General features: G+C 32.3%; 2 protein-coding genes across 2 annotated transcripts; both read left to right on the top strand.

Annotated features, from left to right (window-relative positions):
- Window positions 1-3844: 3844 nt before the first annotated feature.
- LOC102623166 (disease resistance-like protein DSC1) lies at window positions 3845-9377 on the top strand. The gene is made up of 6 exons (XM_006477600.3): window positions 3845-4585; window positions 4850-5942; window positions 6227-6523; window positions 6624-7859; window positions 7939-8559; window positions 8722-9377. Exons 1-6 carry the CDS (start codon window positions 4089-4091, stop codon window positions 8740-8742), a joined length of 3765 nt encoding a protein of 1254 aa, XP_006477663.2. The 5' UTR covers window positions 3845-4088; the 3' UTR covers window positions 8743-9377.
- An 11353-nt stretch (window positions 9378-20730) lies between these two features.
- LOC127900541 (uncharacterized) lies at window positions 20731-24135 on the top strand. Its single transcript, XM_052435681.1, has one exon. It carries the CDS (start codon window positions 20731-20733, stop codon window positions 24133-24135), a length of 3405 nt encoding a protein of 1134 aa, XP_052291641.1.
- Window positions 24136-24967: the final 832 nt, after the last annotated feature.

Here is a 24967-nt window from a genome sequence, read left to right as displayed (position 1 = left end):
TCTGAGGAATAGGAAACTAGTCTTTACTTTCCGGAATAGGAAATTATTCTCTCTGAGGAATAGAAAACTAGTCTTTCCTTTCCGAAATAGGAAATTATTCTCTGTAAATTAATGCAATAACATTCAGTTCACCAATATTCTAAAATCTATATGCACAATATTACAGGTTACAAACCTGCAATGGTGCAAAAAAAAAAAGGTATATATGATTTTGAGTCGGTCCTGTACGGCATCACACCTCATGAAAAGCCACCAACTGACCCATCTTGCAGTACTAATCTCGTACACACTGATGGCAGGTGAATTTTCAATTAAAAGAAGAAGGAGATGAAAGAGAAAAAATCTTTTTTTTTTTAATATTACATTCCCTGATGAATTCTATGCATCGTTCAACATTCCTCTTGATAGAATCTTAAGTAATGATGGTGTTGAAGAGCACTATATTTCTAATCTGCTTTAAGGGGATTGTGGTGCACATCTTGAGTCTTGTAAGTGTGACTACTTCAATCTTAGATTCCTGACTTCGTTGCTTCATTGTTACCACAAAAAATTAGTAATAATGTCCATCAAGACATTGGGATGGTGGTCATGCTTCACACCACACAAGTCGATTGTTTTAGGAACAAGTTGACACACACCACCCACCAAAAAATTCGATGGAATATGTTGATGATAACTTTGATTTTTTTTTTCTGTTTAAATTCTTGTAGCGTAAGTGTTTTTTTTTCTTTGAAAATCACTACTGATTATTGTTAACAATCGGTTGGGTTTTGCGTTAAATTTTAGTTAAATACTCTAATCAAATGTGTATAATAATCATTGTTTTATAAGTATAAAATATATTTGTTCTCTAATAACATACAACAAGAAGTTGAATGTCACCAAATTTAATGTGATTGCCAATAAAGAAAACTGAAGAGAAAACGGAAAAAAATTCAAAGTATTTTATTTATATAACTTTAAGTTTGTCAGTCTAATCAATTAAACAAAGAAACTTATAAAGTGCATTTTATCCAAGGCAAGAAGTGCTTTTTGAAGTCTTATGTTCTTGCATTTAAGAACATCCAATTGTTGTAAATAGTCTGCGTTTATTTAGCCATTAGTGATGTGAAAAATGGTAAACGAATAAAAAGAAGTGAGAAGGAAGACAGAAACAACGGCTCATGCTGTCATTTCACACGTCCTTCTCACTCTACCATTTGGCGTTTAAAATATTAAAATAATACTTAAAAAAGGAAAATGGCATTAACACAAAGGAGAGCACAAAACTTTCCGTATAAAAGCCACATGTTCATATGTGCAAACACCACACACGCACGCAAAAATCCAGTAAAAATCTCACGCGTCTCTCTCACCAGGCAACAAGATTCTCGATCTCTCTCTCCTGTCTCAACGCAAGGTCAGTCTCAACTTCGTTCTCCCCCACCTAGCTCCACAGGAACCATGGAATATGACAAATGAGAAGCAGAGACGGGCTTAGAGATGGAAGGTAATCCACTCAATTTTGCACCAGTTGAAGATGAACGATTGAGAAGGGTTGGAGGTCGCAGCAGCGCTAAGAAGAGGAACACAGCGACTGATGATGATGATGATAATAATGAACATAGAGAAAAGAAAATGGCTGAAGCGATGACGACGATGATTTGATTTGATGAAGAGAAAAGGAAATCTGGTTGGCGACCGGTGGATGTGAGATTGAGAAGAGGAATGTGAATTGCAAAATTAGGGCCGATTGTGCACATTATATTTTCCGTTCTGTCTTTTCTATTTATATTAAAATTTATTAAAAAATTAATATTAAAATGAAAGATATCCGAGTATAGGTTTCGGATATGCAGGTTCTCCTAAATCTTGACCCGGTCCTGATATCATTCAGGTTCATAAAATTAAATTTGGATTAGGGATGGCAATGGGGAGGGGAGGGGAGGGGACCAATCTCCCCATACCCATCCCCGATATTTTGTTATGTCCCCGTCCCCTCCCCGTCCCCGTCAGAATTACTTAAGTGAATCCCCATCCCCTCCCCGAATACTAACAGGGGATCCCCGAGGGTCCCCGGTTCCCGAATAATTAATAGTCTAATACATTTTTTTTTCGATTTTAAATTATTCATATTAAAATAAAAAATTCAGATAAAAATAAAGTTCAAAATATATCTTGCATTAATATTGATCCATTTCAAAGTCACATTCAAAAATATAAATTATTAAAATAATTATCTTTGTCAATGACTCAATCTTCATAATCCTACAATAAAAAGAAAAAAAATTATTTTTATATCGACAATAAAATAAATGTAGATACTTAATTAATATTTTTAATAAAACTATTTACCTCCTGCTCTTCCAGTTCTTCCTCGAGAAATGTGGCAAATTGAGAGCTAACCTCAGATTTCAAACCTAAAACAATGAAAATGATATAAGTAACGTAACTTATAAGCGCAAATATTAATAACTGTATAATATAATTACAATGTAAAATAAACTCATACTGCTATTGTAAGCTCGTAACCAACTTTGACAGCATATTAAGGCCTCCAATGTGCTTGGATGAAGTTTGTTACGGTGTGAGCTCACAACTCTACCACCGGTGCTAAAAGCTGATTCAGAAGCAACTGTTGTAATTGGAATTGCCAAAATATCTCTAGCAATTCGAGCTAATGTAGGATACGAATTAGGATTAGAACTGTTGTAAATTATAATTAGGCAGCTCTCTCCTGTATCATTGTGGTTTGGATTAAAAATTTAAGACTTTAATTAGTTAATTAAGTTTAAAAGTTTAATAATATAACTATTTTAATATTTATTATTTTTAACAATATTTATAATTTTGTTATTTATTTATTAGTAATTTTAAAAATAAAAATAAAATTAAAAATTAAAATGGGGAAATGGGTAGGGGATGGGGATTCCACCTCATCCCCGTCCCCTCCCCGAATAAAAAATTGGGTAAAAAATTTTCCCCGTCCCCTCCCCGAATAAAAAATTGGGTATAAAATTATCCCCGTACCCTCCCCGAATGGGGAAAATCCCCGAGGGTACCCGTCCCCGTGGGGATTTTTGCCATCCCTAATTTGGATCCGCATTTAATTGAATTTCGATACGAGTTCAACTTGGATTGAATTATTCGAATTCGGTCTAGGTACGGGTTATTCTGCCATTCTTAATTATAACATGAGTCCCAAGACTCGAATTGACTTCACTATGGTTCATTGCATTTAAACAATTTCACGTTCTTCAACTTTTTATTCAAATGATAGAAAATGTCTTTGATTAACATTATTAGTGTGAACCCTCTTCCTTTAGTCAAAATTAAACAACAAACACTTGTACACAGAAGAAGCAAAGAAAAAGAAAAGGAGAAGAGAAATGAATTAAAAATAGGATCTTGCTATGTTACATTACACACCCAATAGTTGGCAGCCATGTGTCCTGAGGAGAGAGAAAAGGCATTGAAAAACAAGTAAGAGGAGTTGGCTGTAAGTTACATGAACTGTAACTTAGGCAACTCCTTAAAAATATCATCAATTCTAGATTAATACTGTACTATATTCTAGATGTCGGTTAAACTATGTGCACTATAAATAATATTTTGAACACTCATTTATTAAATAATAATTAATATATATAATTGAATTTTTTTTTTTTGATATTAATCACGAGGTATCCTAGGGAGGGCTCCAACTGTGGGAGGCACCTTTAAACCCGTACCACAACTCAGATTAGAAGTCCCCGCTCGAACCGAGAGGCACAGGTTCTCCCAACAAAGGCGACTTCCCCGCGACTAATTAAATTTAATATAACTCAAACTTTCAACCTTATCATTAAAGAAAGGAGTTGCCAGCCAACACAATAAAAGGGTTGTTGGCAGAATTTCTCATTTTTTACTATAAAAATACTCCACGTTGCGAAAGATTGACTTTTATTTCCATGCAAAAGATGCAAGAATCTTACAGCAAATTCCGAGGAAAGTAAGGCGGAAATGTCATTCGTGAGAATCAGGGGGCAGAAATACTTATTTCACATAGTTTAGTCTATTATGCATCTACTCTTAAGGATCTCTGTTTCTGTCACAAACTTTTTGAAAAAATGGCTGCATCTTCATCATCATCCTCTTCATCTCGCCTTAATAGTCAATACAAATTTGACGTCTTTCTCAGTTTCAGAGGGGAGGATACCCGCTATAACTTTACTAGCCATCTTTTTGCCGCTCTGTCTCGAAAGAAAATAAAAACCTTCATTGATGAAGAACTTCAGAGAGGAGATGAGATTTCACCTGCAATTTTGAATGCAATCATTGGCTCGAAGATTTTAGTGACCATCTTCTCAAAAAATTATGCATCTTCGAAATGGTGCTTGGATGAGCTTGTCAAGATCCTTGAATGCAAGAATATGAATGACCAAGTTGTTGTGCCAGTTTTCTACCACGTAGACCCATCTGACGTGCGGAAGCAAACTGGAAGTTTCGGGGATGCATTTTCTAAGCTTGAACAACAGTTCAGGGAGATGCCTGAAAAGGTTCAACTTTGGAGGGCTGTGCTGACAGAAGCATCTAATCTATCTGGATGGGACTCCACGAATATCAGGTAACTCTTTCAACTCATCCTTGTAGCTGGCTAAACAAAAAAAAAACAAAGACTATATGTGTCAAAATATTATTCGACGAAGCACGGATTAGACCATTACTGATCCAACCATGGGACTCATTGCTCTACCATTTGGGAGAGCAGGATTTGCTGGCCCAGTGTATGTAACACCTCAATTTATGTCCTCAATTATGAAAGTCCGTCTTAGTCTAATTTAAATCTTCGCAATTTTTTTTTTTATTTTTTTATCTTGACACCTGCTAGGTCTGAGGCGCAACTTGTAGACGTAATTGTCAAAGATATTTTAAAGAAATTAGAAAGTGTAACAATCTCAACAGACTCAGATGGCCTAGTTGGATTAAATTCACGAGTTGAGCAAATTAAATCATTGCTATGTATTGGATTGCCGGTTTTCAGAATTGTAGGAATTTGGGGTATGGGTGGTATAGGCAAAACAACAATAGCTGGAGCTATTTTCAATCAAAATTTTCGGGAGTTTGAAGGAAAGTGCTTCGTGGCAAATGTGAGGGAAGAATCCGAGAAAGAAGGTGTATTGGTACGTTTACGAGAGCGTATTCTTTCTGAAATATTAGATGAAAATATCAAAATACGAACTCCCAATCTTTCTGAGTGTATCAAGAAAAGGCTCCGACAAATGGATGTTTTTATAGTTCTCGATGATGTGAATAAAGTTGGGCAATTAGATTATTTGGCTGGAGGGCTTGATCAATTTGGTCCAGGAAGTAAAATCATTGTAACTACTAGAGATAAACGTGTTCTTGATAATTTTGGAGTGAGTAACATATACAAGGTTAATGGATTGGAAAATCATGAAGCTTTTAAGCTCTTCTGTTACTATGCCTTTAAGGGAAACCATGGCCCTGAAGATCTCTTGGTCCTCTCAGAGCGTGTATTGTATTATGCCAATGGCAATCCATTAGCACTTAGAGTGCTGGGTTCTTTTCGTCACCAGAAGAACAAATTAGATTGGGAAATTGCATTGGAGAACTTAAAATTGATCTGTGATCCTGATATCTATGATGTATTGAAAGTCAGTTTTAATGAACTAAAGGCGGAAGAGAAGAGTATGTTTCTAGACATTGCATGTTTCTTCGAAGGAGAGGATAAAGACTATGTGACAATGTCACAAGATGATCCTAATTTTGCATATTATGTATTGAACGTCCTTGTTGATAAGTCGCTTGTAACAATATCATGTTTCAACAAGCTACAAATGCATGATTTATTGCAAGAAATGGGACAAGAGATTGTTCGTCAAGAATCCATCAAAGAAGCGGCAAATCGTAGTAGGTTGTGGTATCATAAGGATATCTATCATGTATTCAAGAAAAACAAGGTAAGAAGCTACACTATTTAATTTATTTTCTGAGTAGGATTATTCATTTAAAATTTTCCTAAAAGCAGCCATGTTTTATAGAAAGTAAGTAAAATTGAGGACTACACAAAAGAAGGGATGAGAATGATTATTATGTGTCAGGAGAAATAGAGTCAATCCTATAATAAAAATGTGTTTAGAGTAAAATCTTTTACTTTTTTCAAATATGCAAATTTCTTCTTCACTTAATGAGCCCGTGGGATTTAAACTAACTCATTCTTTTATTTTATTTCTTTTCTTACAAGGGAACCGATGCAATTGAAGGTATATTTCTGAATATGTCCAAAATAAGGAACATACATCTTGACTCTAGAGCCTTTATAAATATGTCAAATCTTAGATTACTTAAATTTTACACGTGTGAGTACATGAGCTCTAAAGTACATCTTGACCAAGGTCTTGATTATCTTCCTGAGGAATTGAGATATTTCCATTGGCACGGATATCCTTTGAAGACATTACCATTCAATTTTGATCCAGAGAATCTTATCGAACTCAACTTACCTCATAGTAAAATCAAACAAATTTGGGAAGGAAAAAAGGTATAATATCAAATTATACACACACACACAAAATTAATTATGGAATTCATTAAATGCAAATCTATTGTACTAGTTATTTATCCTTTTTTTTTTTTTGCAGGAAGCTTTCAAGTTAAAATCTATTGATCTCCGCTACTCCCAATATCTCACTAGAATTCCAGAGCCATCAGAAATCCCAAATCTTGAAAAAATAAATCTTTGGAATTGCACAAACTTGGCTTACATTCCTTGTAACATCCAAAATTTCATCAACCTTGGTGTCTTGTGTTTCAGGGGATGCAAAAGTCTGAAGTGCTTTCCCCACGACATTCATTTTACATCTCCCATAAAGATTGATATCTCCTATTGTGTTAATCTCACAGAGTTTCCAAAGATCTCCGGAAACATAATAGTTCTTGATTTAAGGGATAGTGCAATAGAGGAAGTTCCCTCATCAATAGAGAGCCTAACTACTCTTGTAAAGCTGGATTTGAGTTATTGCACAAGGCTGAAGAGTCTTTCAACTAGTATCTGTAAGTTGAGATCTCTTTATTGGCTCTATCTTAATAACTGCTCAAAACTGGAGAGTTTCCCGGAGATCTTGGAGAAAATGGAACGTTTATCATACATGGATTTAAGCTGGACAAAGATTAAAGAGCTGAAATCTTCAATTGATCATCTAGAAAGGCTTAGAAATTTGAAGTTGAGGGAATGTTCAAAACTTGTTAGTTTGCCGGAGAACCTGGGGAATCTAAAGTCTCTGGTATACATCGAAGCAGAGAGATCAGCCATTAGTCAAGTACCTGCCTCTATTGCACGTTTAAATGAAGTTAAATCACTTTCATTTGCCGGATGTAGAAGTTTGGTATTGCCTAAATTGTTATCAGGTTTGTGCTCTTTAACAGAGCTAGATTTAAAAGACTCTGGCATCACAGAGATCCCTCAGGATATTGGCAGCGTATTCGCATTGGAAAAAATAGATCTAAGTGGAAATAACTTTGAGACTTTACCTGCAAGTATGAAGCAACTTTCGCGGCTGAGATATCTTTACTTGATGAATTGCAATATGCTTCAGACGTTACCTGAGCTTCCACTGCGATTGAAATTGTTAGAAGCAAGGAATTGCAAGCAGCTCCGATCTTTGCCAGAGCTTCCGTCATGTCTAAAAGGATTCGATGTATTGGTGCTGGAAACACTATCCAAACACAAACACTCCCGTGATAGTCCAATGGAATTAATATTTACTAATTGCCTGAAGCTGAATGATAAAGGGAACAATAACATTTTGGCAGATTCACAGCTAAGAATTCAGCACATGCTAAGTGCATCACTGAGAATATTCCATCACGATTATGTGGTACAAATATGGAATTTTCTTTCTCTTTTTCTTTTTTCTGTACTTAATTATATCAGTAATCATGATTTTCTTATTACAGGAATTGAAGATACCACCTCAAATCGGCATTTGTTTACCTGGAAGTGAAATTCCTGGCTGGTTCAGCAATCGATGTTTAGGATCTTCGATAACAATCCAACAACCACAGTATTGTTGTAACAGAAACTTAATTGGCTTCGCTCTTTGTGCTATTATAGGATTTGAGAAACATTTTGATGCTAGTGGTGGGTATTTTAATGTTTACTACCGTTTTGAAATAAAGACTCCCTCCGAAACCAGTCATGTTGATCACTTTCCCCCATTGATTTTTGAAGAGTCTATTTACTCGGATCATGTCATACTTGGATTTACTCCCTGTTTGAATTTTGGCCTGGCTGATGGTAGCCACTCTTTTCAGCTGTCCTTTTACATAGGCGGAGATATTAACAGAAAGCGTCACAAGATCAAATGCTGCGGGGCGTGTCCATTGTATGCACATCCAAACAAGAAAACGCCCAAAATTTCTAGTGTAAACTTTGGTGCCTGCAGTGAAGAAGTATCCACTGAATTTCGGAAACAGCAAGATAAAACCTGCAACGGTGGCAAGAGTGGAACTTCTTGTGAAGAGGAATTGGAACCAAATCCCAAAAGAATTTGTAGAGAGCAAGACAATGCTTCCTATGTAAGTCGAATGCTCCAATTATTTTCTGTTACTTTATCTTTTTTATGTGATCAATTTTAATCTAATCTTTCATTTTATATTTGTTTCCCTGTGGAAATACTGTTTTTCATTTTAGAGCTTTTAGATAATAAACTAATTACTAGAAGACATTTTCTTGGCCAGTGCACAGATTCCAAAGAATGACGAGACAGACATTGAGTTATTTCTTGCGAGAAGGCTGGGCGTTTTAGGTATAGTAGGCTTGCCCCAGAGACCAAGATCTGGTAGCTGCCGGGAGCTTACTTTCTTTTGTTTTTGGGTACACCAGGAGAGCTCTTTTGGAGGTACCGATTATCTTAGGCAGCTTAGTATGTATTCGTAAATAGTAGATCTCAGATCAGATTTTGTCCTGTCGATAGTTGGTTATTATCTGCAATAAGCTATTCAATTTTCGCCGCCAGATATCTCATTTATACTGATGAAACATTAAGTAACTCATACTGTTGAAGGTTCTTCTCTTGAACTGTCTTGAGCTTCCCCTTAACAGTAACCCAAGGCATTTTTGAGGACTATTGTAAATGGAATCCATTTTTATGCTGATGAGAGCTTGAAGGGAGGAATTAATTAGGCCACATGTCTCTGATTTGTTCTGTGGACATCTTTTTCTATTTGGAGCACTTAGAAAGTGGATGAATTTGAACCACATTTTACCATCCAACTTCGTTATACACACCAATCGCAGCACAAGTACTTAAATCAGAAGAGCACGATGAACTCTCGATTGAAGACATTACACTTCTTGAATCTGAATCCTCTCGATAGATTAAGTAGACACTATATTTCGGACATGCTTGAAAGACATAGCAAATCAAAAGCACTTGAAAACTTTCTCATCTCATCTATCAACTAGCAAGCGTTACCATTATTTCAGTTCCTTGAGACTTGCCTCTGCATTCAGTAAGGGCAGTAAGCTCCACATACATTATCAGTTGCTCAATGACTGATTTTAAGTATAGCAAGCTTTGTAACGCCTATCTCTCAAAGGATTTCCAGCTTTGATTAAGACCAATCATGTAATTTAGATCCCATGAATTCCAATTTTATCCCCCATTATACTGATTAGTTCTGGTCACCATTTTTCTTCACACAACTTGCAAGCAAGAAACTAATAATACTTGGCAGGGAACCTATTTATGTATGCATATGAATCTATCCAGGATTGAGTCGAACTTCTGTCATCCTTGAAAATTGATTTTTTGAAAAAAAAGAAAAAAGAAAATGGCATGAATTTCTTTTATTAAACTATATACCCCATTGTAGAGAGAGCAAAGATTAAAGCAAAAACGTTGGCATAATAATAAACTAAAGAATGCTAAGATTTCTATCCAAAATCAAATTATGCATCTTCGAACTGGTAAATAATAGGCATTCCTTTGTCAGCTCCGGCCGCCATTTTCATCTAATGCTTCTTCGACCACTCGTGATTCTTCTTTTCCTTCTCACTATTAAACTTCTTCCCACCCGCCGCGCAGTATGACTTTATATTTCGCTTCTTCTTGTTGATCTCATCATCAATCTCATAATTAAGCTTCCTCGTCATCATCATAAAATCTCGTTCACTCAGGCACACTCCGGTAATGTCTAACGTTACTTCTGCTTCAATACGTGATCATCAACAGTGATAACCGATTCTGATCCCTTGTCTCTCTTCTTAACAAACTCAGCCAACTCTCTCACCGTCTCATTATACTCTCTCTTAGCTCTCTTCTTCAGATTCTTTTTATTGTTGTTCTCTTCGTCTTTCACCCACCCGCAATTCATCACCGTATTAAACTCTAGCCAGTAGACATAAAATGCCGCAACCTGACAGTAATGACTCTCCGAATTCCCCCTTATCGGGGCCTTCCGCAGGTCCATGAACCCTGAACCCAATAACCCTAATGCCGCACCCATATCTATTTTTTATAAGTCTATAATAATTTCCCCAAGTAATCCTTTCAACAAGAGGCAAAACATGAATCTTGTTTGCGGTACGTACGTCGTCAACTAGCATTTTGTTAGGCTGCTTTTTCGTTAATAAAATCATCACGTTATTATTAGCATCCTCATTAAAAAAAAAAAAGATTACAATACAAAAATTAATATTTCAATAGAATGAGAATATGTCTCTCTTTCTTTAAAAAAGATTAAAAGTACATTAAAAGAGTAATACGATGATAAATGGGTAAATATATTAATAGGACTGGATAAGCCAACCCAAATTAGTACCCTTGATATTATTATTAAATTATCAGGGCAGATCCAACTTGACCATATTGAGGGTCCAACTGTAATACAGCGGCTGTATCTCGTACAGCCGCTTTTTATCATTTTTTTATTTGCGCATATAACCGGCCACCAAAAGTAGCGGTTATACAGGTAAAATAAAGGCAAAAATTAAAGGTAATTATCGTATAGCTACCCCCTCTTTAAGAAAATATCAAACTAATCAATTCAAACTAGAAAACTACCAAAGACCCCCCTCAAATTACATGAAATATACTTTTTTTTTTTATTTTTTTCATAAAATTAAAATATACTTTTTTTAAATAACATTAAAAGATACTTAAAATATGACACTTCTATACTAGTAAGAATAATAATTTAAATATAATTTAATGAAATTGATTTTAAATTAATTGAATTATTTATAATATTATATTATAAATTTAAAGATATTTTACATAAAAAATAATCAGAATATTTTTATTAACATTTTGATAGTGCAATGCAGTTTTTCTGTAGAACTGTATTAAATTATATTTATTTCTAAATAAATAAATAAAAAATCAATCTCTAAATGCACATAAAGTGACTCAAACCTCCACCTACTAATATGAGGATAACTTTTATCCAAGTATTGGATAATTATCAAACAATTATCTTGTTCATGGTGTCAAATATTCTAATTACATAAAATATTATTAGTTTTCTTATTATGATTAGTGGTAGCGGTTAGTATCTATATGTTATATGGATACCTTCTAAAAACAATTTGTATATTAGATAAATATAATATATCTAATGTTTCAATTTTTAAATAATATTCACAAAACAATAACTTGTTCAAATTAATTCATACTACAAATTTATGTGAAATTAGTTATTTTATTTATTCTTTTATACTATATTATTTGTATGGTTATATTTGTTCATTGTTTTAAGTCATACAACTTTCTATAAATACTTAAAACAAACACATTAATACATAATGTTAATTTTTGATCTATTGCCATTAGTGGTATCGTGACTAATAATCTAATAACATTAAAATTCATTTTCTTATATTGGTAATAACCAGAATTGTCAACCAATATTAATTAGATTTAACTAAATTTAAATTTAAATATGACACTTATTATCATTATTAGATGTTTATTATGAGAATGTGTATATGGTCTATATATGACATTGTTTTATTTTTATAATCCAAATAGTAATATTATTAGTTTATAATTTTAACTATTAACTCCCACATGATTTAATTTGGGATATACCATATTTTCATAAATAACTATATATATCTCTTTTTGGATAATTATGCCCTTTGACGATAGTGATCTAAATTCAGAATGTGACTATCCATGTAACATGTATAATTAAAATATTTTTTATTAGTTAGCCTAATGGCAATATAATTCCTCCCCACCTAAAAGCAAGGTTCATACCCAAAAACCTTTTGTTTTTAATACAAGATAATTGTAATTTGAATACAACTAATATGAAATAATGTTATATTTTATTATAGTTCCCGTTATACAATTGAAGCATGATAGTTATATTTTAAAATTAACTCAAAATTATTACAGTAATTGTGCACAAATATAAGTGGTTGCATGATTTGTATACTAAATGTTGTGCAATTTATTTATAGGTGTTACAACATGATTGCAGTTTTTTTTTTTATTTGCAGTACTATAGTAATTAAAAATAAGTAAGACTTCATAATATCAAATTAATTTATAATAATATAAATAAATTAAAATGAAATGAACACTTTCTTATTTTGGCGGGAAAAACTGCCGCCTAAATATTTACTAAACATTATTAATTTTTTATCTATAAATTTGAAAAAAAATTCAATTTTTTATTGAAAGTATACATATTAAATAAGTGTAAAATGAAAAACTAGGGCACAGCCGGCCCTAATTTTTCGTCCTCTCCAATTCCAACTCTTTTCTTCTCTCAACTCTCGTTTCTCATCCTCCACATTTGGCCATACTTTTTTTTTTCTAATTAGTGTTGATCACTCTTTGATCCACACTCTCCACTGATTTTTCACGTCGCCACTCTTCAATTTCAATTCCATTATCCACTCTCTAATGCTTGATCTGGTAGCCCCTTTTTTCTTTTAATATCTGGTGTCATTTTGCATAAAAATTTTGAATGTGAATTTTGGGTGACCTTAAGGAGAAAGTTATTAATTTTGGCCTCTCCTTACTTATTTAATTGTTTGGGATTATGTGTTTAACAATCTGAATAATTTTCTTTTTTTATTAATTGAATGGTTGTTGCTGGTTAGGGTTGAAGCAAGCGGCATCTATGGAATGTAAAAATATTTTGAGAAGTGATTTCCATGGGCACTTGGGAGCTTAAGATTTCAAGACGGTAAGTTTTTTCTATTTTTTGTCATATTCATGCTCTGTTATTTTAATATTTAATTTGAACCGCTTTGGATTCTATATATTTATAGAATGCTCTGTATTGTTCTGTTCTATTTATAAAATGTAGTATTGAAAAAAAAAGAAAAAAAGTCTTGTCTTTAGTGTTCTATTTGTGATACAAGATGCTGCCAGAAGCTCATCAATTTTCTGTTAAAGGTGGAAGCTTTCATAGTGATGGATAATTTAGGAATGATGCCTGTGTCTACTATATCTCCTATAACTTTGCTTATTGAATTGGATGTTAAGGATATGGGTGTGCTTTAGGAGTATCCATGAGATGAGAAGTAAAATTGTGTGAGATCAAGATCGAGTTTAGTAATTAAAGCCGAGCTCACTCTTCATCGACTCGCTAAAGATCTCATCCTAGAAGGTCATTTATGAAAAAAATCAATCTTTTTTTACTTTTTATTTTTAATATTTTTTCTTTTTCTTTTTTAATTGGAATTTCATATTATTTTTTTTCTGCTTGATGAAATGTATAAATAAGATAATATGTTTTAACATAGACATATTTTGTTTGTTTCCTGTAAGATGTTATAACTATAAATTCTGTTTTTTTTTTTTTTGTATTAAGTCCAGATCAACATTCTATTAAGGAAAAAAGAAAAGAAAAGAAAAGAAAAACACAGTAGATTAGTAGATGTTATGATGTGTATTGTGAGGAGAGTTTTGATGTAATTCATTAATTTTGGAACCATTTATAGCTCTAACATGTGCAAGATGGATCAGCATTCCATGTACTAGTCAACACATCTTTGGCATGCTAACTAATCTTTTTGATAAATTTTTTGCTTTATTTCTTCCTTTGTGTGTTCTTTGGTGATGAATATTTTATATGATGTGTATCATGCAAATATGTTTACTTGATAATCTTTTTGAAATTTGGTGTTGGTAATCAAAAGTCCAGAAAAAGTTGGATCACTCAATTTATATTTTTTTAAAATTTCCTTACTATAGTATATTCATACATAATTTTAATTACTCTATGTATAAATGGCAGTTGGTATTTTATTGTCATGAAATGTGTTCTTTTTCTTTTCAGGGCCATTTGGCATCTTGCAACTAAGGCGATAAATGATCTTGTAAGTGGTAGCTATTACAATTCAGCAGCGAAGGCTCCCAATTTTTTCTTTTTTTTTTTCTTTTCTCTTGCAGTAAGGATTATTTTCTTTACTGCACCTAAGATGTTGTTTATGTTTCCTTTTCTTCGGGATAAAAGGGCACTTAGCTTTCCCAATTTTTCATTATGTTTCCTTTTGTCTTGAGTTTCTGTAGTCTGTAATTCGACATTTGGAAGGATTTTGATCTGCTTGTTACAATTTTCTTTAATCACAGTAGTAAATAAAAATATGACATGAAGCAGTAATTTGTAGTATGAATGGAAATGGTATAAAAATAGATATTGAACTCTTCTTATTTTAATTTGTATATCATTGTGTCTTATTACTCTAGGGATTGTGGCGTATTCAGCTCCTGTTTTATTAGTTTTAACCAATTCTTTTTGACAATATGTTCCGTTCTACTCCACTGATATTATTAATGGGAAATTCTATTTGTTTTCATGAAGATCCAGTTTGCTTGATTATTGTTGCCAATGTAATTGATCGGCATTTTTGTTATTGCCGATATTTTCATGATCTAAAACCTGAATTTAGACATTTATTTGAAATAAATTTTATTTTTCATGTTAAAATTTTTTTCAGAGGAAAATAAGAATAGGTCAATCCATGTGATTGTAAACTTGTAATTCATAAATGCTAATTGAGAATATTGATCGTTATTGTTAAATTTTCAAATTAAATTTATTAAGTCTTATGAAGATAGATAGCATAGCTTTTCGAAATGGTTTCAGTTATATCATGAAAAATTGGAGAACTTATTTCGGAAATTGAAAATTATATACCGTACTTGTTTTTAGGAGACATGCATTCTTGAAAAAGAATGATACTCTTTAAATCATAATAAAAAAAATTGATTATAATTATTATTTAAATGGTAAATAAACGTAAATATGTATTAAGATCAAAAGTTAAGTATAAATGATCAAATTCATTATCAAAATTAAATTTCTTGAAGTTATGGATAATTTTCGTTTACGAACAAATGCCAACAGATGGTAGTAGATTATTTTTAAAAGAAAAATTAAATACACCAAAATCATATCCATGAATATTATTTATTTATAAACAAATGCTAACAAATCAATGAGTAAAAGACCATTTACAAAGAAAATTAACTATTAAACATGCCAGAATCACATTAAAAAGTTTTTATTTTCCTAATGTTATATTGGCCATAATAAACTTTTAAAAATTATTTAGCTAAGTCTTGAAAAATTCAAGAACTTATTTTATATATTGAAAATTATATACATGCATTAGAAAAAAGAGTGGTACTCATTATAAACCAAAAAAAAATTGTTCTTAACAAATCTCATGAGGCTTGAGAGTAATAAAAATAATTGTAGTAACAGAAAAAATAAATAATAGTAATATTAGTAATACAAGTATAATATTATAATATTTGTAATTAATAAAATAAATTTTTGGTTGAAGTAATAAGAAATTAAGAAAACTATTTTGAAAAGAAACTAGATTGGTAAAATTTTATACGAATTCAAAAAAATCAATTCTTGATTTATTTTAGTCTAAGGTATATAAATACAATTATTTTAGATCAAAAGCTAAGTATAAATAAATTTAACTTAAAGAAATCTCATCCTATCAATTGATCCCAAGGAAAAAAAAAAGATAAAATATTTTTATAACATATACTGTCGTAACTTTTAAAAAATATTTTTTTTGAAAAATAAAGTTTTTGAGAAGCATAGTAATTGCATGCACTCTTACATATTATTTTTTATTTTTTGTTGAAGTTTTGAAAAATTAAAGAAATTATTTTAAAAAGTAAAGAGAAAGATGGAAATAAATACATAATTTATTTCAAGGATAACTAAAAATAATCAATTAAAATGATAAAATGAGAATAATATGTATAAAGACTAAAAGCTCAAGTATATATACAATCAAGTTTAAGAGATCTCAAGAACAAAAAAAAAAAGGCTTAGATTATGGACCCAAAGTGTTAAAAATGATAAAGGCAATTAAAAATGACTTGAAAATTTTATTGATGGCATGTAAAATTTTTTGAGGAAGATTGAGGACTTTACACTTGTATCAAGGAGTGCGTTTGTAGAAATTAAAGGAATGTAGGCTGGGCAATTATTGTTACATATTCTGGTCTTGTGTCTTTTTAAGTGCATCTAATAAATTAGTACGACATTATAATTTATTTATAAATAAATGCCAATAAATTTACGAGTAAAAAAGACCATTTGAAAAAGATAAATTAATTAAACATGCAAAATCATATTACAAAGTGTTCTTACTATGATGTTAGATTTTCATCGTACCATATTGGCCATAATAAATTTCTGAAAATTATTTTTGCTAAGTCTTGAAAATTGAAGAACTTATTTTATAAATTGAAAATTATATACATATTTAAAAATGAAAAGGAAGAATGCTCCTTATAAGAAAAAATGTTGTTAAAAAATCTCATGATTAGAGTAAAGGTCCGGTTATATTAGAATCGCTCTAAGGTAGACACCATTTCATAACCATATGATCAAAGTTATAATGAGTTTTTTTTACTATTTATTACTTTACGTATGTGGTTATAATTTGTGCTCTACCTTAGAGCAACTCCAAAGTAGCCATAGCCTTGTAGTAATTATAATCATAGTAATAGTAAAAAATAATAATAATAGTGGTAATAATCCAAGTATAATATACTAATATTTATAATTAATAACATAAATATTTTTTAAAGTCATTAGAAATTAATAAAACTAATTTGAAAAGAAAATCGAGTGGTAAAAATTTAATTCGAATTAAAAAAATCTTAATTCTTGATTATTTTAGTTTAAAGATAAATAAATATGGTTTATTTTAAATATAACTAAATACTATTAATTAAAATGATTAAATGATAATAAATATGTATAAAGATTAAAAGCTTAAGTACATATACATTCAAGTTCAAAAGAACTAATGAAGCAACGGAGATTTAAAAAAAGAACTTAAATTAAAGACCCAAAATGTTGGAAATGATAAAGGGTTGCAATAAAAAAAATTTCAATATTGTATAGTAAATTGATATTTGTTAAAATAATAAGGGGTTATATATAATTGGCCTTACTGATATTGTTGTTATTTTAAAAAAGTAATATTAGTATTAGTTAAAAAAGGAAATGGAACATGTATCTATAGTGTTGGAATATAATGAAATAATATGAACATAAAAACCATTGTAAGGTGTAAAAGAGTAGGAATAACTTAACTTAAACGTGAGAATAATTTACTAAAAAGTTGAAAAAATATAATAGAAAGCATGAATTTATGAAGTAAAATTGGACCGTCAGGTAAAATATTGGAATACACTTAAAAGAGTAGGAATATGTAACCAAAAAATTTTGAAAATAAAGTTGAAATTGATTAACAAAATGTAGGACTACAAAAAATAAACTTGAAACATTTAATCAAAATATTGGAATACAATACAAAGAGTGAGAATATAGAACCAAAAAATGATGGAAAAATGAGTGGAAGAGCAAAACTTAAAAGTTGGAATAACTTGATAAGAATTTGATAAATTCCAATGAAAAGTCGAGATCCGAAAAATGAACTTAAAACATTCACCTAAATGTTGTAATTCAATAAAAAGAGTAGGAATATAGTATTGTGGAAAAAGAGTTGAAGAAGTTAACACAATAGTTGGAACAACTTACAAAGAATTTGATGAATTCCAATGACAAATAAGGATCTTAAAAATGAACTTGAAATATTAACCCAGGATATTGGAATTTAGTAAAAAAAAAAATAGGAATATATACCCAAAATGTGATGATAATAATAGTTGAACAACTTAACCAAAAAGTTGTAAGTATCTACCAATAATATGATAAATTCCAATAGTGAATAGGGATATGAAAAATAAACTTGAAACATCCACATAAAATATTGAAATTCAATTAAAAGAGTAAGAATATAGAACCAATATATGGTAGGAAAATGAGTGGAAGTGCTTAACGCAGAAATTGAAACAACTTGACAAGAATTTAATAAATTATAATGAAAAGTAGAGAACTAAAAAATAAACTTGAAATATGTGCTCAAATATTGGAATTCAATAAAAACAAATTATGAATATAGGACCAATATTTGGTGAGAAAATAAGTTGAAAACGTTGACCCAAAAGTTGGGACAACTGACAAAGAATTTGATAAATTTTAATGGAAAGCAGGGGTTTGAAAACATAACTTGATATATTTATCCAAATATTGGAATTCAATAAAAAGAGTAGGAATATAGAACCAATAAATGGTGGAAAAGGAGTGCAAAAGCATAACTCAGAAGTTGGAATGACTTAACAAGAATTTGATAAATTCCAATGAAAAATAGATATCTTAAAAATAAACTTGAAACATTCACCCAGATGTTGGAATTCAATAAAAAAAATAGAAATATTGAACCAAAATTTGATGGGAACAAAAGTTGAAGAGGTTAACTCAAATGTTGGAACAACTTACAAAGATTTTGATAAATTTTAACAGAAAGTATGGATATAAAAACTAAACTGGATATATTTACCCAAAATGTTGGAATTCAATTAAACTAATAGAAATATAGTACCAAAAAGTTGTGGGAACAATAATTGAAGAGTTTAACCCAAAAGTTATGAGTACTTACTAATAACTTGATAAACTTTAACAATTATTAGGAATTTAAAAAATAAACTTGAAACATCTGATTTAAAAAATGAACTTGAAAAATCTATGGCAAATATTAGAATTCAATGAAAAGAGTAGGAATCTAAAATCAAAAAGTAGTGAAAAAAAGAGTTGAAGAGCTTAACCTAAAACTTGGAATGAGTTACTAAGAATCTGATAAATCCAACAAGTAGGGATCAAGAAATAAACTTGAAACATTTGGAAAAAATATTGAAATTACGTAAAAATAGTAGAAATATAGAACCAAAAAATGGTGGAAATAAGAGTTGAAGAGCATAACCTAAAAGTTTGAAGAACTTAGCAAGAATCTGATAAAGTTTAACAACCAATTGAGATCTAGAAAATGAACCTGAAATATCCAAGCAAAATGTTAGAATTCAATGAAAAGAGTGGAAATATATAACCAAAAAGTGGTGGAAATAAGAGTGGAAGAAATTAACCTAAAAGTTAAAATAACTTAACAATAATTTGATAAATTTAAACGTGAAGTAGGGATCTAAAAAGTAAATTTGATACATTTACCTAAAATATTGGAATTCAATAAAAAGAGTAGGAATATTGAACCAAAAAGTAGTGGAAAAATAAATTGGAATAACTTAGTAATAACTAGATAAAGTCTAATAGAATATAGAGATTAAAAAATAAACTTGAAATATTAACCTAAAAATTAGAAATTTAATGAAAAAACTGGAAATATAGAACTAATAACTAATGAAAAAATGAATTGAAACAACTTACCAAAAATTTGATAAATTCCAACGGAAAGTAGGGATCTAGAAATTGAACTTGAAATATCTAAACAAAATTTTGGAATTCAATAAAAATATTAAAAATGGTGGGAATAAGAGTTGAAAAAGTTAACCCAAAAATTGAAATAATTTACCAAGAATTTAATAAATTCAAATGAGAAGTAGAGATCTAAAAACTAAACTTGATATATTTATCCAAAATGTTGGAATTCAATAAAAATAATAGGAATATAGAACTAAAAAGTGGTAGAAAAATAAATTGGAATAATTCACCAATAACTAGATAAAGTTTAACACATTATAGAGATACAAAAATAAAATTGAAATATTCACCTAAAAAGTTGGAAGTTAATGAAAAGAGTGGATATATAGAACTAAAAACTAGTGGGAAAATGAGTTGGAACAACGTACCAAAATTTAGATAAAGCGTCAGGAAAAATAGGAATTGAAAAGTAAACTTGAAATATGCATTATAAATATTGAAATGTGACAAAATAAGTAGGAATATAATCATTTTATGGTATATTTATATATTTTTTGTACTATTTTTAAATTTAAAATTATTACAATATTTTTCCACATTTAATTACAATTTTATCTTTTTTTTTCATAATTTTTCATAATTTTTTCACATTAAAAACAAATAAAAATGTAATTTTTATTATATTATCCGGTTAAAAACCGGTTGTACCGGTTGCATGCAAGCGTTGTATCAGATACAGCGCTGCATGGTAGGTTGACTCATTAGTATAGTTTATTTTTTAGATGAGCAAGCAGAAAACATTGCATGTCCTTCGAAGTTCATGAATATACAATTTTCATACAAAGTTTGTGAGCTATACAAATATCAGTTTCTGAAGATTTAAACAAAAATCAGTTTTTGGAAGAGAGGCTGGATAGAGTCCTAGCCTCAGCTGAATGGCTTCATCGTTTTGCTCGGGTTAAAGTTATGAGCTTGGAGGCCTCTTGTTCTGACCACTTACCTATTTTCATGGATCTGAATCCTATTAATACTACCAGTAGGCATAAGCGATTCCGTTTTGAGAATTTGTGGCTGCGAGAACGGGATTGTGTTGAGGTTATTACAAATAGCTGGAACTCTTCTTCGGGCTGTTCCATCCAGCAAAAGATTTCGCGGTGTGGTGCTGACTTGTTCCAGTGGGGGGGTCATTTGGCTCGTGATTTTCGTAAGCGTATCTCTGATTGTAAATGTCTTATGGCTCGGTTAAGGGGGCGGCGTGACCAAGGGAGTGTGGAGGCGTTTGTGGAGGCCAGGAATCGGTATAATGCTCTCCTCCATAGTCATGAAGTCTTCTGGAAGCAGAGAGCAAAATCCCTTTGGCTTAAAGAGGGAGATAGGAATTCACGGTTTTTTCATGCTACGGCTTCAGCAAGGAAGCGTAGGAACTCTATTGAAAGATTGCGAAATAGACAAGGAATTTGGTGCTCTAATCAAGAGGAGATTGATGGGATGATTGTGGATTATTTCAGCACGTTATTTCAAACTGAATGTTGCAGTAGTGAGGAGGTTTTAAGATGTGTAGAGAAGAACAGCACCGAGGATCAGAACATGATGCTCTTGGCTCCATTCTCAGCTGTTGAAGTTAAAGATGCCTTGTTTGATATGCATTCGGATAAATCTCCAGGGTCTGATGGTATGAATCCTGCCTTTTATCAAAAATTTTGGAATATTGTTGGTGAGGATGTGGTGCAAGCTTGCTTGAACTTTATTAATAGTTGTTCCTTTCCAGTGGGACTTAATGATACATCTATTATTTTGATTCCGAAAAAGCAGCAGCCTGAGACCTTAGCTGATATGCGGCCCATTGCGCTGTGTAATGTTCTGTACAAGATCATATCTAAAATGCTTGCTAATAGAATGAGGGCAGTGCTTGCTTCGGTTGTCTCTGAGGCCCAAAGTGCTTTTAGTCCCGGCAGAGCAATCACCGACAATATAATTATCTCGGCCGAAATCCTCCATTTTTTGAAGAGAAAGAGACAAGGGAAGCATGGCTGTGCGGCCCTTAAAATAGATATGTCTAAGGCATATGACCGTATCGAGTGGAAGTTTCTCCAAGCTATAATGCTAAGAATGGGGTTTGCGGAAAAATGGGTGGATTTGATAATGCTTTGTGTTTCAACAGCGCAATACAACGTGCTTCGTTATGGTAAGGAAGTGGGGCCGATTATTCCTAGCAGAGGACTACGCCAAGGTGATCCGTTATCCCCGTACTTGTTCATTTTGTGTGCTGAAGGGTTGAGCTCCCTGATTCGAGTAAATGAAAAGGCTGGTTTGATTCATGGTGTGAAGGTGGCTAGAAGTGCTCCAATGGTGTCCCATTTATTTTTTGCCGATGATTCCTTTCTGTTTTTCCGAGCAAACCAGCAGGAAGCAGTGCTAATGAGGGATATTCTAGCTTCATATAGTCTTGCTTCTGGGCAAAAAGTAAATTTCAATAAATATTCGATTTCTTTTAGTGCTAATGTGCTTGCTGATGTTGCTAGTCAGGTATGTGGGGTGTTGGCTGTTAATGTTACCTCTGATCATGGGGCTTACTTGGGACTTCCTTCCTGCATTGGACGAAATAAGAGGGCCGTATTTCAGAGCATTCGAGACAAAGTCTGGCAAAAGCTGCAAGTATGGAATATAAGGCTGTTATCTAGAGCCGGAAAAGAAGTTTTGCTGAAAACAGTGGCTCAAGCAATGCCTAACTATGTGATGAATGTCTACCTTCTTCCGCTTGATCTTTGCAAGGAGCTTGAGATTATGATGAATTCATTTTGGTGGGGTGGTAAGCGTAATGGTGGGGGTGGAATTAATTGGATGAAGTGGGAACGCATGTGCAAACCGAAGGATTTTGGGGGGTTGGGTTTTAAGCAAATTCATATTTTCAATGTTGCAATGTTGGGTAAACAGGTGTGGAAACTGTTGACAAGCCCAACTTCTTTTGTTGCAAAGGTGCTTAAGGCTCGTTATTTCCCTCGATCCTCAATCCTTGATGCTAATTTGGGTTTTAACCCGAGCTTTATTTGGCGATCCATAATGGCTGCGAAGGAAGTGGTTTTACGGGGTAGCAGAATTCAGATTGGAAGCGGGCAGCAGGTTCTTATTGGGAAAGATCCGTGGCTCCCTGACCTTGAGGATGGATTCACTACTTCTGAGCTGCCTGAGGAAATTTTGATGGCTCCAGTGTGCAGCTTGATGGTGGCTGATGAGCGTCGGTGGGATTTTGATGTTGTCACTGATTTATTTAATACCAGGGATATAGACCTCATTCTGAAAATTCCCCTTAGTGTTCGTAGGGATCGTGATATGTGGCACTGGTTGGCTGATCCAGGGGGTGTTTTTTCAGTGCGTAGCTGTTATAAGCTGATGACTTATGATGCTAATACCTCTGCTTTGAGTTTCTGGCGACGGTTGTGGAAATTGGAGGTGCCGAGTAAAGTGAAGAATTTCCTTTGGCGTGCTGCTACGAATGTGCTACCTACGTATGATAATCTACTTCGGCGTAGAGTTCAGGTACTGCCTCTTTGCGTTGTATGTAACACTTGTAATGAATCTATAATTCATATTTTGGTGGACTGTGGTTTTGCCAAAGCTTGCTGGATTGCTTCTCCGATAGGATATATTGGTCACATTTCTTCCTTTATGGAGTGGCTTGGCATTATATTTAACCGTTGTAGTAAAGAGGAGTGTGAGCTTGCAGCTATGGTTTGCTGGAGGATTTGGGTTCAGCGTAATGATAAAGTTTGGAACAGCAGGTGTGGTCGGGTTTATCAAACTCTTAACTCAGCTGGTCACCTTCTTCACCAGTGGCAATATTGGAGGAAACAGATTCTGTTTGATGATGCATTTGGGAGTAGTTTGAGGCATGGGGCTGTGTGTTGGGAAAGACCTCATGATGGATGGTTTAAGTGTAACGTTGATGCTGCTGTGTTTTCATCTCAGTCGAAGATTAGCTTCGGTTGTGTGGTTCGCAACTTTGAGGGTAATTTCTTGGCTGCAAAATGTGACTGTTTTGCTGGAAGTCTTGGGGCTAGAGAAGCAGAGGCGCTTGGTGTTAGAGAAGCTCTTAGCTGGTTGAAATGTTTGCACCTTCCTCGTGTGATTATTGAAGTGGACTGTCTGCAGGTTTTTAAGGCTTTAACTGAGAATCTTTCAAGTCCCAATGGCTTTGGCCTCATCATTGAGGAATGCCGTTTCTTAGCTCAGGAATTAGGAGAAGTGCAATTCTCTTTTGTCCGTCGATCTGCGAACGTTGCTGCCCATAGAGTCGCTAGGGTGGGGGGTTCTTTGTCAGGTCCTAGCGAGTGGAGTGCTGTTCCACCTCGTTGGTTATTGAACAATTTGTAATCGCGTTTATTTAATGAATTTATCTTCAAAAAAAAAAAACAAAAATCAGTTTTTTATTTTATTTTATTCTATTAAATTTATTTAATATTAATAACAAATTATAAAAAAATTCCTAAAATATTGGAGGAAATTAATATGATTTTGAAGAGGAAACTATTTCACCAAGACTTTGCAAGTGTGAGTAGATGGTGAGGTGGTGTTTGTTCGAACAAGTGTTTGGTTCGAGATGTAGGAGCGGGAGAACAAAAGAATTGGTATTCATTTTCCCTTTGTATTGTTTAGCTGGCAATAACATATTGGAATTTAATTTCTACACAAATTTAAATTCTATTAAACCACACTCATAAGATATCAAAACTTCTAAATTTACCCATTTAAAAGGTCTAATTAATTTATTTTTAGTTATTTATAATTATTGTGTGTTATTAATAATTCTATAATCTAATTAATTTAGAAAAAATAAAATATAAAATATAAAAAGATGCCAGACAGCCATCACCATACGCGTGTGGATCCTCATTGCCGGCACCATCGGATTCTTTCTCTGCCGATCTACATAATGCCGCCATTGGTGATCGCAGTGAATTTTAATTAGTTCAAATACTAGGCAAAATCCTTGAATCCATCTAAATATCATTAGATCCGGCGAATCGAAAGATTAATAGACACTACTAGTGGAGTAGATGAAAAAAATCAATTTTTTTTTAACAGAATGATGAAATCGCATGGCAGAGAAAGGTGTTGTTGCAGTAGCTATGGTTCCAATGGCATTGTTAGTGAGTTTTTTTTTTAATTTTTAATTCTAAATTGAATTATATTTCTACACAATTTA

This window comes from Citrus sinensis, chromosome 3 (assembly GCF_022201045.2).
Source record: "Citrus sinensis cultivar Valencia sweet orange chromosome 3, DVS_A1.0, whole genome shotgun sequence".
In the NCBI taxonomy this organism is placed as follows: Eukaryota; Viridiplantae; Streptophyta; class Magnoliopsida; order Sapindales; family Rutaceae; genus Citrus; species Citrus sinensis.
The sequence above is the reverse complement of the archived record's forward strand: the minus strand, read 5'-3'. Positions and strand labels throughout refer to the sequence as shown.

Coding starts and splice junctions, on each gene's coding strand:
- LOC102623166 (XM_006477600.3), top strand. CDS start 4,089: ATGGCTGCATCTTCATCATCATCCTCTTCATCTCGCCTTAATAGTCAA. Junction 5,943..6,226: donor ATGTATTCAAGAAAAACAAG/GTAAGAAGCTAC, acceptor TTTTCTTACAAG/GGAACCGATGCAATTGAAGG. Junction 8,560..8,721: donor AGCAAGACAATGCTTCCTAT/GTAAGTCGAATG, acceptor TTTCTTGGCCAG/TGCACAGATTCCAAAGAATG.
- LOC127900541 (XM_052435681.1), top strand. CDS start 20,731: ATGAGCTTGGAGGCCTCTTGTTCTGACCACTTACCTATTTTCATGGAT.